At 41.2% G+C, this 15,719-nt stretch overlaps 1 protein-coding gene across 7 annotated transcripts in view; it reads right to left on the bottom strand.

Moving 5' to 3' along the window:
- Positions 1-13,168, bottom strand: part of ARHGAP21 (Rho GTPase activating protein 21) — a 140,097-nt gene extending 126,929 nt beyond the window's left edge. For 2 of the 7 annotated variants that reach the window (XM_081297759.1, XM_081297755.1), the window contains exons 1-2: positions 12,792-13,168; positions 10,964-11,404 (exon numbers count right to left, since the gene is read on the bottom strand). In XM_081297759.1, the coding sequence (XP_081153885.1) occupies positions 10,964-11,041 (78 nt within the window). In that variant the 5' untranslated portion in view covers positions 11,042-11,404; positions 12,792-13,168. The other 5 variants (XM_081297761.1, XM_081297760.1, XM_081297756.1 and 2 more) reach the window with 4 other exon arrangements.
- Between the last annotated feature and the right edge of the window lie 2,551 nt (positions 13,169-15,719).

Raw genomic sequence — 15,719 nt, forward strand, 5'->3', positions numbered from 1 at the left:
AATATTAAAAAAACAAAGAAATACATCCCCTTCTACGAAATCATACCCAAAGGTATCAGTTTTCTCAAAAGCTTCTCTTAATTCTTCGAATTCAACTTGCTCTCCTTTGAGATGCCTATCAACCTTGATTACATTTTCTTCATTTGTTAACTGGCCTCACTGCCAGATCCTTTGTCAGTGGCTTTGCCTTCATCACTTTCACCAACTTCAAGAAATCCTGCTTCCTTCACCATCCCTAGCAGTCAGAGAAATGCAAATCAAAACCACCCTAAGATACCATCTCACTCCAGTAAGATTGGCAGCCACTATGAAGTCAAACAACAACAAGTGCTGGCGAGGATGTGGAGAAAAGGGTACACTTGTACATTGCTGGTGGGACTGCAAATTGGTGCGGCCAATTTGGAAAGCAGTTTGGAGATTCCTGGGAAAGCTGGGAATGGAACCACCATTTGACCCTGCTATTGCCCTTCTCGGACTATTCCCTGAAGACCTTAAAAGAGCATGCTACAGGGATACGGCCACATCGATGTTCATAGCAGCACAATTCACAATAGCTAGACTGTGGAACCAACCCAGATGCCCTTCAATAGATGAATGGATAAAAAAAATGTGGCATCTATACACAATGGAGTACTATGCAGCAATAAAAAATGACAAAATCATAGAATTTGCAGGGAAATGGATGGCACTAGAGCAGATTATGCTTAGTGAAGCTAGCCAATCCCTAAAAAACAAATACCAAATGTCTTCTTTGATATAATGAGAGCAACTATGAACAGAGAAGGGAGGAAGAGCAGGAAGAAAAGATTAACATTAAACAGAGACATGAGATGGGAGGGAAAGGGAGAGAAAATGGAAATTGCATGGAAATGAAGGGAGACCCTCATTGCTATACAAAATTACATATAAGAGGTTGTGAGGGGAATGGGATAATAAACAAGGAGAGAAATGAATTACAGTAGATGGGGTAGAGAGAGAAGATGGGAGGGGAGGGGGGATAGTAGGGGATAGGAAAGGTAGCAGAATACAACAATTACTAATAGGGCATTATGTAAAATTGTGGATGTGTAACCAACGTGATTCTGCAATCTGCATTTGGGGTAAAATTGGGGGTTCATAACCCACTTCCATCTAATGTATGAAATATGATATGTCAAGAGCTTTGTAATGTTGTGAACAACCAATAAAGAAAATAAAATAAAATAAAAATTAAAAAAATAAAAAAAAAGAAATCCTGCTTCTTTTGCAGAATTAACAATTAGACATTGCAATTAGTTTGCATTGTACTTGCATCATATTATCCAATTCAATGAGACTTAAAGACAAGATTGATTCAACAGGGAGAGAACTGCCACTGCTATGAAATGGGCAAGGGTATGCAGGGGGAAATACTTTATTAATTATCAGTTATTAAAGATTTATGGTGGAATGATTCCTGTTACCTTTCACAATGTGTAACTAGATAAAGGACATCTTACATTTATATATTCTTCCACTGAACTTTTCCTATTTTTGGTAAAGTTTTAATATGAACAAGTGATTACAACATGCACAAACTAATTTATTCTGAGTTTTTGCTTAAGGAAAATATACCCTTCTAATGAAGGAACTTTGGTTTGTGTAGAGGGGAGGGATGGGGTTGTGGGGATGGGAAGGACAGAGAAAGAGACAGGCATTATTAACCTATATACATGTATGATTACACTACTGGAAGACTCTGAACCACGTACAGCCAGAGGAATGAGAAGTTGTGCTCCATTTGTGTACTATATGTCCAAATGCATTCTACTGTAAAATAAATAAATTTAATTTTTAAAAAATACCCTTCTGTAAATGATGCCAACAAAACACTTTCATAATACAGCTTAAAAGCAACAATATTAGCTGCAATAAGACAAAGAATTCTATCACTTTAAAATTTTTAACTTTTGATTTAAGTATGTAGCATACATATAAAAAGTACAACATCTACAACTGTTGTAATTTTAAAGTGCTCTTTTGACACAAAATTTACCTTATTTGAAAAGAATACCTTATTGCCAGGCACCATGGCACACACCCATAAACCCAGCAATTCAGGAGGTTGAAGCAAGAGGATTAAAAGTTCTAGGCAGCCTTAGCAACTTAAGAGATTCTGTCTCCAAAAAAAAAAAAAAAGGACTGGGGATGTGGTTCAGTGGTAAAGCAGAGTTCATTCTCCAGTACAAAAAGAAAAAAAAAAAAGAGAGAGAGAGAGAGAAATGTTCACTGGTTTACAGCCATTTAAAATTTAAAATTTCCCTTCATATGTCTGCCTGTTTTCTTTACAATGACTTCAGTTTGCTTATAACAATTCCAAAATCAGGGTATCATAAGAATTTAGATCTTGGAAGGATCTGTGAATGTCATCTAGTCCTGTTGGTTCCAAACTTGGATAACAACTAGATTAAGCAATGACTGCCCAAAATTAAGGTTTTGAGGTCACACCCAGGGATTTTGATTTATTAAATCGGTAGGATCATGGGGGCTGGGGATGTGGCTCAAGCGGTAGCTAGTGCGCTCGCCTGGCATGCGTGCGGCCCCGGTTCGATCCTCAGCACCACATACCAACAAAGATGTTGTGTCCGCCGAGAACTAAAAAAAATAAATATTAAAAATTCTCTCTCTCGCTCTCCTCTCTCACTCTCTCTCTCTCTAAAAAAAAAAAAAAAAAAAAAAATCGGTAGAATCATGAATCCGAAATTTTAAAAGTTGTCCAAGTGATTCTAATGCTCACCAGATTGCCTGATTTAAATTACTAGCAAAGCAGGAAATTTCCTCAATAATACATTTAATTGAAGGTCATTTACTACCCTACCTCTTCAAAAACACCTAAACTTCAGTTAATTTCTAATTAAAAAAAAAAATTCCAACTAGTGGACTAAATAAATTGGCCCATCTACCTATCCATTGATCCTAGTTCTACCCTTTTTAATCATACAAATAAATCTAATCCCTCTTTTACATTATAGCCTTTGAAAACAGATTTGGACTGTACTTTTAAAGTTTCTTTTCCTCCGTTTACAAAATGGACAAGACCTATCTATACAACCTTTAGACAAAGAGGTATGTCTATGATACATTATTAAATGAAAAAACAAACTGAAAAACAATTCCCTAAAAGCATTACATTTAAGATCTGATTTTAACAGTGTGCCCAGAGCTTTCCCTTCTCCTCACATCCACTAGTACATAATGTATTTCCAGAAGCCAACATGCAGAATTTGAAGATGAAAAAGCAGGTCTTACTGATCAAGCTTACATAACTTATTTTAAATACAGAATTTTTATTTATTAGAAAGATACTGAGTATTAAGGATGTCTAGATACCTTAAGGTTAAAGTGTCTATTAGTTACAAGATCAGACTAGCTAAGCCACATTCAGAAGAAATGTCTACATATAATTATAAATCCAGTTTTGTATCCACTGATTTTTAATGATACTCTATCTTGTAAATACGGAGGAAATCAAGATGCTCTTAAGAATATAAGTCCTCTTAAGATATAGTAAAAATTATTGCAGTAAACAAAAGAATATGAAGTCCAGAAACTAAGTCTTATTAGGTTACGAGAAAGACAAAGAATCTGAAAGATCATAAGAAGCACTGCATACATGGCACTACTCACAACTACACCAATCCAAAACTGAGCTTTTACACAAAGATGTCTACTTCAAAGCAACAGAACATATAGAAGGCTTATAATATTTTAGAACATTTAATTCCTTAAGGTCAATTAAAAGTAGATAAATACTAAGACAATTTTCAAGTACAATAACCATTCATTTTAGTAATCTAATCACATCAACCAGAAAGAAAAACAAGTGCCTACCATATGTTCCTTCTGTAACAGAAAATAGCTGAATTCAACAACAGCATCTGTGCATCTTATCAACACTCGCACTACCCACACTTAAATCAACACAGTGTTAAATATAATAAGAAGACAAGTCCCTTCACAAAACAAAGAACAAAAGAAACTGAATATTACTTTTGTTCTGTTACTTAACCTGGTAGTAGCTAAAGAAATGAAGAACATGAAATGAAGACACAACAGACTTTTGGGCTGGGGATATAGCTCAGTTGGTAGATTGCTTGCCATGTATGCACAAGGCCCTAGGTTCAATCCCCAGCACCACAAAAACAAAACAAATAAAAGACACAATGGACTCTGAAAGATGCTGTACTTAGAAGGAATGAATGCCAAGGAACTCAAAGTAATCTATGGAGAAATTTTCTCCAGATCTGAGTACTCATTTATCTAGTGATATGTCCCACTCCATACATTCACCAGGCTTCTTCGAAATGCAGAAATGCAGAAATGCCGCTCAGCAACAATAACCGGATGCTGCCACTGCCATTATTCTCATCCTCACAGCCTTTAACCCTAACCTGTAGCAATACAAACATTGAAATTAAGTAATAGTTATGTTATAGCTAGCCCAGAATAAATCCTAGGCCTCCAAAGAAGAAAACAAACTTCTTTAAAACTATTTAAATATTGTTTTAAGCATTGTAGTTTGCTGGCAACCTGATTTTCACAAAAATGGTAAACACAACCTATTTTCTAAAATCTGCAAATAGTATCTTTTTTATAGTAGTCTGAGAATTAAATAAAGAAAAAATTCAAGAAAGAGAAAATAATGCAATTTCAATATTCTCATTATCCAGAATTAACAACTGTTGACATTTTATCATAGTCAATGTTGTGATCTCTTTTTGAACTGATCACGAAATATTTACGACAGAAGAAATAAAAATACATAAAAAGGAACATATACTGGATATTCATTTTAAGAAATAAAACATTGTTAAAAGAGACACATTACTTTTTTATAGCTTTTCCTATCTTTCCAGTTGTTAGTTATTCATTACCCCTCAGTGAAAATGATTTCATATCTCTAAACTGCATATTATCTTGGTTATTATTACTTGGTAACCAGCTTCCCAAAGGTAAGAAAGATGAAAAAACCACAACAAAAAAAAACGCCTCAGAAATTTGAACAGCAGTTATAATTTAAATAGAATGGAATTTAAGGTGGAGAGGAAATCTAAGCAAAAACATGAACTTCATACTCTACATGTTTTGCATAATCTAAAATAAGTGTTCACATACTTATATGCCTACACACAAACTAAATAACATTTTGGAATTTTTCTAGTCTTGATTAATTTTTAAACAATGTATTTACAGAGAACTTATTAAGGGCTAGATACTGTTCTAAGCACATAAAATACAAAATGAATGAAATAGACAAACTCTGCACTCTTAATATTTACATTCTATATACATTACTTGTATCAAATAAATAAGCCAAATCTGATATATAAGCACTTCAAGTGGACATTATATGATATAGAGATAAATAAAGCAAGGAAGGAGGGCTGCTGGGCAGGGTAAGGCATGGCAGGCATGAGGAGCAGGGGAGTCACAAAAGAGTGCTGGCAAAGATTCACTGGGAAGGTGACCTCTAAGCAATGGCCCTAAGAGACAAGGAAGTGAGCCAAGTAGAAACCTGGAAGACTGTTCCAAGAAGATTCAGCAAGTGGGAAGGCTCTGGGGGAACTAACCAAGCTTGATGTGCATGGTGAAGATAAGAAAGGCCAGTACAGAGTAAGGAGGGGAAGAGTAACAGAAAGTGAGGTCAGGGAGGTAGGAGAGTAGGTTGTTCTTGGCTTTACAGATCACCATAAAAACTTTGGCCTTTAATAATCTCCAGAGAAATGAGAAACCCTTTGACAGGAATTTGAAAAAAGGAGTGACAAGATCTGATTTATAAATGATCTACTCTGATTACTGTGGGGAGATTACTGTGTGATTACTGTTACTGTTACAGACTCCAGGCTCACAAGGACTGAAGCTGAGAGACCAGTCAACCAGATTTGCATGCCATATCTGAGAAAAAAAGAAAGACATAAAAAAAATCACTCCAAGATGCCTGTCCTGGAAGGGTCAAATTGCTATTGCTTGAGATGAGGCAGACTAATAGGAGCAATTGGAGGAAGATGGGGAACGGATGCAGAGAATCAGGAATTTGGTTTTGGATATGCCTTTTAATATCCAAGTGGAGATTCATAGTGGTCAGGTCAGTTGGATGTAGGAATCTGAATTTAAGAGACAGAGGGGTAAGTTAGAAGTGAACACACACACACAGAGGTATTTGTATGTGTATATACATTATACATGTGTGTGTTATATTCCATATATATGAACTAGCAATATATATTTGATATTTTAAAACCATGAAACTGAATATAGAAGAAGTAAAGAAGATCAAATTGAGCCCTGAGGTGTATGAAGATCAGGAGGGGACAATAAGTAAGGAGAATAATCAAGAGAGTACAGTGTACTAGAATTTAAGTGAACATTTAATAAAATTTAAAGCTTTTTGTGCATATTTATTCATTCAACAAATATATTCTGAACACTTATGTGTCAGACACTGTGGAAACAAACATAGTCTCTGCTCTAATGAGGACCACAATCCATGGGGGCTAGAGATAAACAGACTTCTAAATGCTGCTCACAGTTCATCCTGTTTTAGGATAATGCACTACAGACTACTAATCCCAGGCTTGAAGAGTCAGAAAAGGCTTTCCTGAGGAAGAAAAGATCAGAGTAAGTGAAGATCAGCCATGGAGAATCGGGAAGAGGGGGAGGAGAGAGTGGAAAAAGGTTGAAAGAATATATTTACAGATTTCTAAAGTTAAGAGAAATACTGTTCTGTCTCTACAGACCTGAAAGGAGTTCAGTACAGGAAGTATAGAAAGAAGTAACAAGGGAGATAGGAGAAGGGCAGCCCAAGTCTTTTAATACTTCTAAGGAGTCTCAACTTTATTTCAAAGGCAATAGGAAGTAAGAAAATTATTTTATATGGGAAGAATGTAGCTCACTTTTCTGTTACTCTCCCTCTCCTTACTCTCTGTATTGGCCTTTCTATTTCAGGAGGATCACTGATTATGGTAGGGATCAAACTCTGGAAAGGAGCACAGCTGGGTTACTGAACTCCTTAGGAAGCCTGTTTTCATGGTTCATCAGGTAGGTGCAACTGATGCCTGAACTTGGGTAGTGGCACTGGGATTTGGAATATACTCAACAGGATTTTAGCTATGAGGAGTCAAGGATAATGACCTAGTTTTTGATCTGGACAAATAAGTAGACAGTAGCACTACTCATTAAAAGAAGGAGTACAGAAAAGGGGAAGGTAGGTAGCAGGGGTGGAATATGTTGAGTTTGCAATGCCTGTTAACTATCAAAACACTGTTAAGTAAAAAGGCAAACTGGCTACCTAGGTTGAAGTCAACCATAAAATCTGAAATAAAATTATAGATTGGGAATCATAGATATGGATTAATACCACATGAAAAATAAATTAATAAATAAAACCCAGGGAGTGAGAAGAGTGGAGAAATGGAACAGATTTGGCTCTGGTTAAATCCAATATAAACCAGACAAGCAGTGGAAGAAGAACACTATAAAAAGCAGAAAGAACAAAAAGAGATATATAAAGGGGAAGAGGGAATAGGAGAGTGATGGAGTAAGGGTAAGAAAGAGATGGAAAGGGAGAGAGAGTCTGAGAAGGAGAAAGGGAGTCTAGAACAAAAGCAAAATGGATAGTAGGCCAGAAAGATAACCAAAGCATGAGTTCATATAAGTTCATACACAGAAAAATGGCCTAGTTATTTTTTTTTTCCTTAGGATCCTCCCTCCTTAGCCTCCCTAGTCATGGGATTACAGGCGAGCACCACCACACCAAATGGCCTAGTTATTGTTTACACTATTCTATAAACAACCAACAAATAGTTTTCATGAGCTATCAATACATTTCAGTGCTAGAATAACCTTAGCCTAGGTGAAGAAGCAAAATACAAAAAAAAAAAAAAAAAGTTAATTAGCAATAGTAAATACAGTTTTTAAATAACAATAAAAATGCTTCAAAAAAAATTCCATTACTGGACAGTAGTATGAACTACAGATAGAAAGTGAAATTGTATAAAAAATGGCTAAAAAGCTGAATGAAAGTTTTCACTTCTTTGGTTTAAAAAAACAAAGCAAGTTGAACTTAAAGGATGAAACTATATAATACAGGAAGGCGCAGTCACACTACAGAGGATTCTAAGAGTCTATATAAAGTGATTTTATGAGCAGTTACTCAAGGCTTGCTGTCAGAATACTTCACAGACCAGAATAAACACACACCTATAAACACGTGGTACATAGTGAATGAAACCAATTTTGAAAACACACCTTTTAGATATACAAAGTATATAAATTTGTTCGAATACAATTTGTGATATGCTTATTGTATAATGCCAAGACATATTCTACTGAATTATCACAACTCTTTATTTGAAGAGGGCCATGGTTAACTGTTTTCTCACCCCTTGTGGGGGAAGTACTAGGGATTGAACCCACAGATGCAACAGTTCTTCTATTCAAAAAAAAAAAAAAAAACCTTTATTTTATTTATGTATTTTTTTATTTATTTTTTTAATATGGTGTTGAATATCAAACTCAGTGCCTCACAGACGCTAGGTGAGTGCTCTACCACGGAGCCACATCTATTTTTACTTTTTAAATTTTGAGACAGGGTTCTGCTAAGATGCTGAAACTGGCCTTGATCTTTCAATTCTCCTGTTTTGGCCTCCCAAGTCGCTGGGATTACTGGTTGGTTATGTGTTTGGGGGTTCTCCCATATATTCTCAGGGGAGTGCCTAAATTATTTCACATAGCAACATCATTAGACTGAAATATTTATGATGAACAAAAAATCTCAGATTGTTTTCAACAAAGCAAAACAGACTTCATAGAAGATGGAGTTAGCTAATTAGAAAAGACATGAAACAGACACCTATTAATTTGCCACATTGATTTCTTCTCTCCCACAAATTTGAGTTTTTTGGCTGATTGACAGCATTACTACTAACACACACATGCTCGTCTCTTGTTTAGTTCATTCGAACACATATAGGAATGCAGCTATTGGTTTTTGAAATTTTTTAAAGAATGACAGTCCTATAAAACAAAATCTTTTTAATAAAATTAAGTGCGGTGTTCAGAAACTTAAATATCAATCCAAAGCATTCCAATGGCAACTCCCTTTCTATTACTAAAAAATATTCACATCAGAGGCATCAATCGGGAATAAATTCACATCACAATTAAACACAGACAATAACCACACAAGTTTCCGGAGGATTTATTTCTGCTTCCACAAAGAATCTCAGCAAAATATCTACCTAGTCTTTAAAAAGCCAAATAATATTACAGCTTAATACCAAATTCAAGTACTGCTTATACTCTTTCTTCTTTTCCATATTAGAAACAATATAGCAAAGCCAGAAGTAAGGTCCAAATAAAAACAAATTTCACAGCTCTTAAAAAAATATACAACTGTCACTGTTTAAAAAAGCCAAGTGTGCTACTAACTGCTCTGTCTAAATTCTTGGTTTGAGGCATCTCTTAAATGACACACACACCAAAAAAATCAAATAAACATTAGTTCTTGCAAATATAATGCAAATAGCATGCTAATTAAAGTATTCACAAAACAATGACAAATAGGGCTTTAGGACTTCAGTACATATTATTATGTAACTACAATACACATTAAGCAATCACCAGGTTGTAGGCAGTCCTCCCAAAAGGAGTTATTATGGTTTACCATGATCTGAAGACTGTGGTGTTACACCTAATCATGCTTTTACCTGCAACCAGGTGTTTACAGATGTCAAGAAGTAAATGCTGATTGTAAATGTAAACCTACAGTTCTGCCTAATAAATTGTGCAGTATCTGCACACTGTACCTCCCTGGTTTCTGCACAAACTTTCTACTCCAATATGAAATAAACAGCACAAGGTATGTTTTATGGACCAAAACTTTACTTCCAATTCATTTTCAGTACAATGCCCAGACTCACACACTTAGAACTAGACTTGTGTCAAGGGCTATGAAGTTAAAATTTAACACTTAGGAGACCCAAATAAATATCCTCAGGATTTCAATAAAAGTATAGATGTCTCAAAAAGAAAGTTCCAGGATAACAATATTCAGTGTATTTAACAAGCAAATTACAGAAACCATACACAACTAACTAAACACAATCTACTCATTATGGCAAGAAATTCCAAATACTCCAATTTTTAAATACAAGGAGAAAAAAAGAAAAAATATGAGAAAGTGACAGGGTATATAGATGCCATAAATCAATGGATTTTTCTATGAGTTCTGTTCTGCCTGCTCAAAAAAAAATTCAGGAAACCTGGAGCAAAATCTTCTGGGCCCTTCTCAAGATGCTAGTTCAAACAGTAATGCAAGACACCTGACACCCCAGGGCAGCTCACAGACCTTCTAAGCAGTGAAAGGAAGGGCATAAATAAAATAACAGTCAAGGCAGGAGATTTTTCAGGGAGTTGGAATTACAACACTACAAGGTGTTTTCCAAGGCTGGGCCTAAAATGTCCATGGGGAAAAATTTTTTTTTCCTACCCAAAGCAGAGATCTGCATCAACAGCAGCCAGGACCTTCTCCAGTGGTTCCAAGTGGCACCACCTACCCTCTCCACCAGAGAGGGCAAACCCTGCACACACATACACACCAAATGCACACACAACCAAACCCAACCAGCTCAACATGTAAAATACTGGAGGTTGGGAGCTGAAGGAAAAAGGGAACTGAGACGTACTTTTCTCAGGCTTACAGTATTCACAGTCACCAGAATGGGAGGGCTCCACATTCTGAAGGGGTGACCAAGATGGTGACAAGTCAAAGACAAGGACAATATTTGCAAAAGAATCACTGGAAGCCCCGAGAAGTAAGAGTGGGCAAGGATTCACCTTGCTCCTGGTCAACTAGGTCACTCTCACCAACCAGCTCAAAGTCCCAGTAACAGCTGAACTCCCTACTTGTAGAACAGCCACCAATGGCATGGCCTCCTTGGCTTACCTCACAGGCTGGGACCCGGCAGGCTTTGAGCTTGTCACCATCTCCTTCAGGCAGACCAGTCCGACGTGTGGCCATCATTTCATTTCAAATTGCAAAGAAAGGGCAAATCCTTTGGAGTCCACATTGGGGGTTGGGTGGGGAATGCCACCACACGTCAAAAGGGCAAGAATTTCACACCAGGCTGGGAGAGAAGATGCAGGGCTAGTGAAACAACGTGCCAGGGAATGAAGGTTTTTCAGGAAGCTTCCAATGCTGGCTTCAACTGACTCCACCGTCTTCTTCCATTTCTTGAGACTTAAAAAAAACAAAGGAGACAGATCTCCTTAACAGTCAATGTCCAGGCCAACTGCAGAAAGCGGTCCCTTCTAAGCAATGCTAACTCCGGGGGCCAAAAGGAAGCCCAGTGGGTCGCTCCAGCGTCTGCTCCTGAAGAGGTCCTTCCTACAACAGGGAGAAGTTAAAAGGGCATGAACTTTCTCCAGACACCGATCTTTAGCCTTGCCACATGTCGACATCAAGTTCGCGTATCCGGCACTCGGATTATTCGGTCCAAGAAGACGAACCATACAAGTGAAAAAAGAACTCATCTTTGCATGCATCAAATTTTGGGGGAAAAAAAATTAAAGGAAAAGCTTATAAATTCAAGAGGGACACAGAAGAACGAGAAACCTCAGAATTTCCCGAGGGTTTTATCAAACACAGCTGGCTGCTGTGCAGCCTTCAAGAAAAAAAAAATTCCCTGTTCAAGTGCATTTTAATTAATGAATTTCCTGGGCAGAACAGAGGCAGTAGGTATGTTCTGCATCACCCGGATACGCACACTTCAGGGATGTTTCTCCCCACGGGGACAAAACGGGATACTTTCCTACAACCTTCTAGCTCCCTTCCACCTCCCCAAAAAACAAACAAAAAGCAGACCGGGGCCGGGGCCAAGGCCGGCGTAGGCTTGGCGGAGTCTCCAGGCGGGCTGCCCCGGCCGCCGGGTGACTCTGGCCGCCCGCACCCTGCCCCTCCGCCCGAGCCGGCGTCCCCGAGGAGGCGGCTGTTTTCCTTGGCCCGCGGCGAGGCTGGGTGGGGACGACCGGGCCGGGCAAGGAGGCGTGCGGCCGCGAGTGGGACGCGGCGCCGCTCCAGCTCCAGGGCATTATTCTGGAGCTACACAGACGAAGCCTCAGCCCAGGCAACTTTTCTCTCGTAGCTGTTCCCCCAACTACGACCCGACACTATCCCTTCCCCTGTAACCACCTAGGGAAGGGGAAAAAAAAAAAAAAAAAGGAAAAAGAAAACCACCACCCACCTACCACTATTTCCTCCGCCCCTTCCTGAGGCGGGTCGGGGAGCTCGAGCTCCCGAGAAGAGTGGCCCAAATGTGTACTTGGAAAAAGGTGCGGGGAGGCGTGGGGGAACGATCCAAACCCGGGGGCTCACCTTCCCGCCCGCTCGGGCCCAGCTGCCCCGCGCGGCTGCCAGCAGGAGCGGGGACGCGGGCCGGGCGACGGGCCCGGCCGGGAGGCGCTAGGCCGCAGGCTCGGTTAATATTCATGAGCGGCCCGAGGCGCCCCTCCTCCACGGCCGTCCGGCCGGACCCCGGCGCCCGCCACCGGCCTTTGTGCCCTTCCCTCCTCCTGCCGGCCCTCCTAGGCTCCGCACACGCGGGCGCGGCCCCTCCGCCCCCTCCGGACGCCCGCCGCAGACTCCCTGCGGCCCCGCGCCAGCTCCGGCACTGGTTTGAGGTGGCGGGAAGGGAGGGAACCCGCTGCGAACCAGGTTCTCCACAGCCCCGCCAGCGCTCTGCCCTCCCGGCTAAAACGGAAAAGAAAACACGCACCGGAGGAAGCGGGGCGAGTGGATCCCGCACTGCGCTGCCGACCGTCGGAGAGCGTGTTCCGCACGCCGGCGCCAGCTGAACCCAGCGGGAGGACCAGCCGGCGCTGCCCGCCGCTGCGCTCCGAGGCCGCCGCCCCCGGCCGGCCGCTCCCAAGCACCGCCGCGACCTGCCCCGGCCGGCCCCGGGCTCTCAGCCGCCGCGGGAGGGCGTGGGGCGGGGCGGCGGCCGCCGGACTCTCCCCTCGCCTCGCCGGGCCCGGCCGGGGCCCTGCTTCGGCGCCCGCGATCGCCAAGTGACAGAAACGCCTGGCTCCGCAGCCGCGCGGAGCTGTTTCCCGGGGGCGGATTTCTCGCTTCTTCCTCCCTGGATCCACCTCCTCCCACTCCACCTCCTTCCCCTCCCCTCCCCAGGGGAGGCTCTGGGACTGAATATTTTCTGTCTTGAATAATACGGTCCCAGGGAACCGATGCAGGAGGAGGATTAACCAGGGGCGGGAGGGGTGCTCGCCAACCCCCTTCCAACGCGGCTGGGGACCCACAAACCCTCACGCCCAGCAGCACCCCAAAACCAGGCTCACAAAACCTCCCGCCCTCTCCGACCTCCCGGGCGCTGAACGGAGCGGCCAGGAGCGGGGGTTTATCCTGGGAAAGAGATTTGGTGGCTGGTGTCCGGGTTGCTTAGTGGGAGACAGTCATATAGCGAGATCTAAGGAACCGAGGGATCAAAGGTCCCAGACTGCGAAGGACATGTCTTGGTGAATTATTGGCCCCTTTTTTGAAGCGGGAAGAGCACGAAGCTGGGAGATGTGGGACTTCCAGATAAGGGAGTGTCCTCCTCACATCAGACAGCAAAATATTTTCCCGTGGTGGGAAAAAAGGGAGCAGGTAGCATCGGAGCGTTGTTCATTCAATTCTTTCCTTTAAAAAAAAAAATCTGCAGAGCCGCTGAGCTGCTTCGGAGCGACTAGCAGAACTGAGGAAAGGTGGCTGTGTTTCTCTGCACTACAGGTCACTGCGGCTCCACACCCAGAGCACAGCCGCGCGCTGTCCCTCCCCACCCGACTCCAGGGCACGGTCTTAGACCCCGGGCGGCTTGCTCCACCCCGCCGCGCCTCACAACATCTCCCGCTGCAAATTGTCCAATCGGGAGGCTCGACAAGAGAACAGGAACCAATCAGAGGCTGCTGACTCAGGTCTCCCTCCACCCTTTGCCCCGCCCCCAAGAGTAAAGCCGCCGCCCCCTGCTCCCCCCCCCCAGCCCCGCCTCAGTCTCCCCTTCCCATCTCGCCTAGGGGTCGCGGGAGGTGGCTCACCGGCTTGGGTCCTTGCCTCCCCGAAGTGGAGTAGTAGCTTGATGTGGAGGCGGCGTTTTTCACCTTGTCACCCTCTTCTCTCCCCCTCCTAAATACAGCCCTCCTCCCTTCCCCAGTCCTCCTGCTGGTGCTGTTGAGGGTCATTTCTATCCTCACTTCAGCGGGGGACTGCTAGCTATTGTGTCTGATCAGCTGCCACCACCATCCTCAGGGAGAAAAGAACAAAACCAAGAAGCTAAGGGGTGTCTCTATCTTTTCCTTCTTTCTTATACACTTATCTTCTAAAGACTCAGACACCTCTCCTCCCCTGCTCCTTGACCACTGCCTCCGGTTCTGTTTCTTGATAGGCGGGGAGACAAAAAACACTCTCTGGGGTAGGAATACCTAGGTCTCCGTTGTTTGGTCTTCCTTAGAGTGGAAAGCACCAATTAACAACTAAATCCTCACACTCAAAAAAAAAATTAAAATTAAAAATTGAAGAGCTCTTGTTTTTGTTTTTGTTTTTTAGCTCTAAATTGACTAAATCATTTTATGGCCTTGAAATTTGCCTGTTCCAGACAGCCGCTTAGCATACTAGTCAGCCAATAACCAAGAATGAAAAAAAAAAAAAAAAGGAATAAAAGTATAGGGAGGGCCTGCTGGTCCGGTGGTAATTTACTAAACAGCTCACTCACTGATCCATAGCACATCTAGTGCTGGATACTGTTGGGTAAATTAACAAAAAGTGAATAGAAATGTAGGATTCAAGTAGTTTACACTAGCAGGCATAGAGAATATGTCCAGAAAGGAAAAATAGATTAAAGCACAAAACAGCTCCTTTACAAATGCAAATGTGCATGTGTGCATAAAATGAGAGCCTAACAACTGAGGAGATTTGAACTAAAGTTTTTGTAATAGAAATTGTTTTAAATGTTGACTTTGAAAAAGATTTTCAGTATGGTACTAGAAAATAAAATATTGGCCAGGAAAGGAGATGTTTGAAAAAGAAATAAAACACATTTTAGGAATTATAGGAAAATAACAGAAAGAGGCAACGTTTCTATAAGAGGCAGTAAAATATAAAAATCAAGATTATAACCCAGCTTCATCATTTACCATGTAACCTATGGCAAATTATTACTTACCTGTGTAAGTACTAGAACTGTCGAATAATAACAGTGATCGCCATGTAGATAATACTGCCTCCTGCTAGGTATTCCACTAAGCTTTTCATATAACTTAATAAGTGGGGCACAGCCAGGATTCAAGTCTGGCTCTAGAATCCATTCTTTTATCCAAAACAATATACTGCCCCTAACATGGTTTTTAATAACAACAGCAACTTAATTTTAGCTAACACTCAACTAAGTAATTACTAATTTTCATAGTCTATTAAATACCAATTTAATCGAATCCCTGGGATAGATATGCTTAAGATGTTGCAAAATTTAGAAATTTTTTTAAGAACCATTGTAATATATTCATTTTATGTATATTAGGCTATCTGGATGGAGAAGCACAAAAGCACAGAACTAAGATTTGGGAAACTGGGTCCTGGTCCTCTACTGGGGCCTCTGAGTGTGACAGCACATTCTACATCTTGCTGGGCTGAGATCACCAATGAGATAATAGATGCA

This window comes from Spermophilus citellus (genome assembly GCF_964194105.1).
Source record: "Spermophilus citellus genome assembly, chromosome: 6".
Lineage (NCBI taxonomy): Eukaryota > Metazoa > Chordata > Mammalia > Rodentia > Sciuridae > Spermophilus > Spermophilus citellus.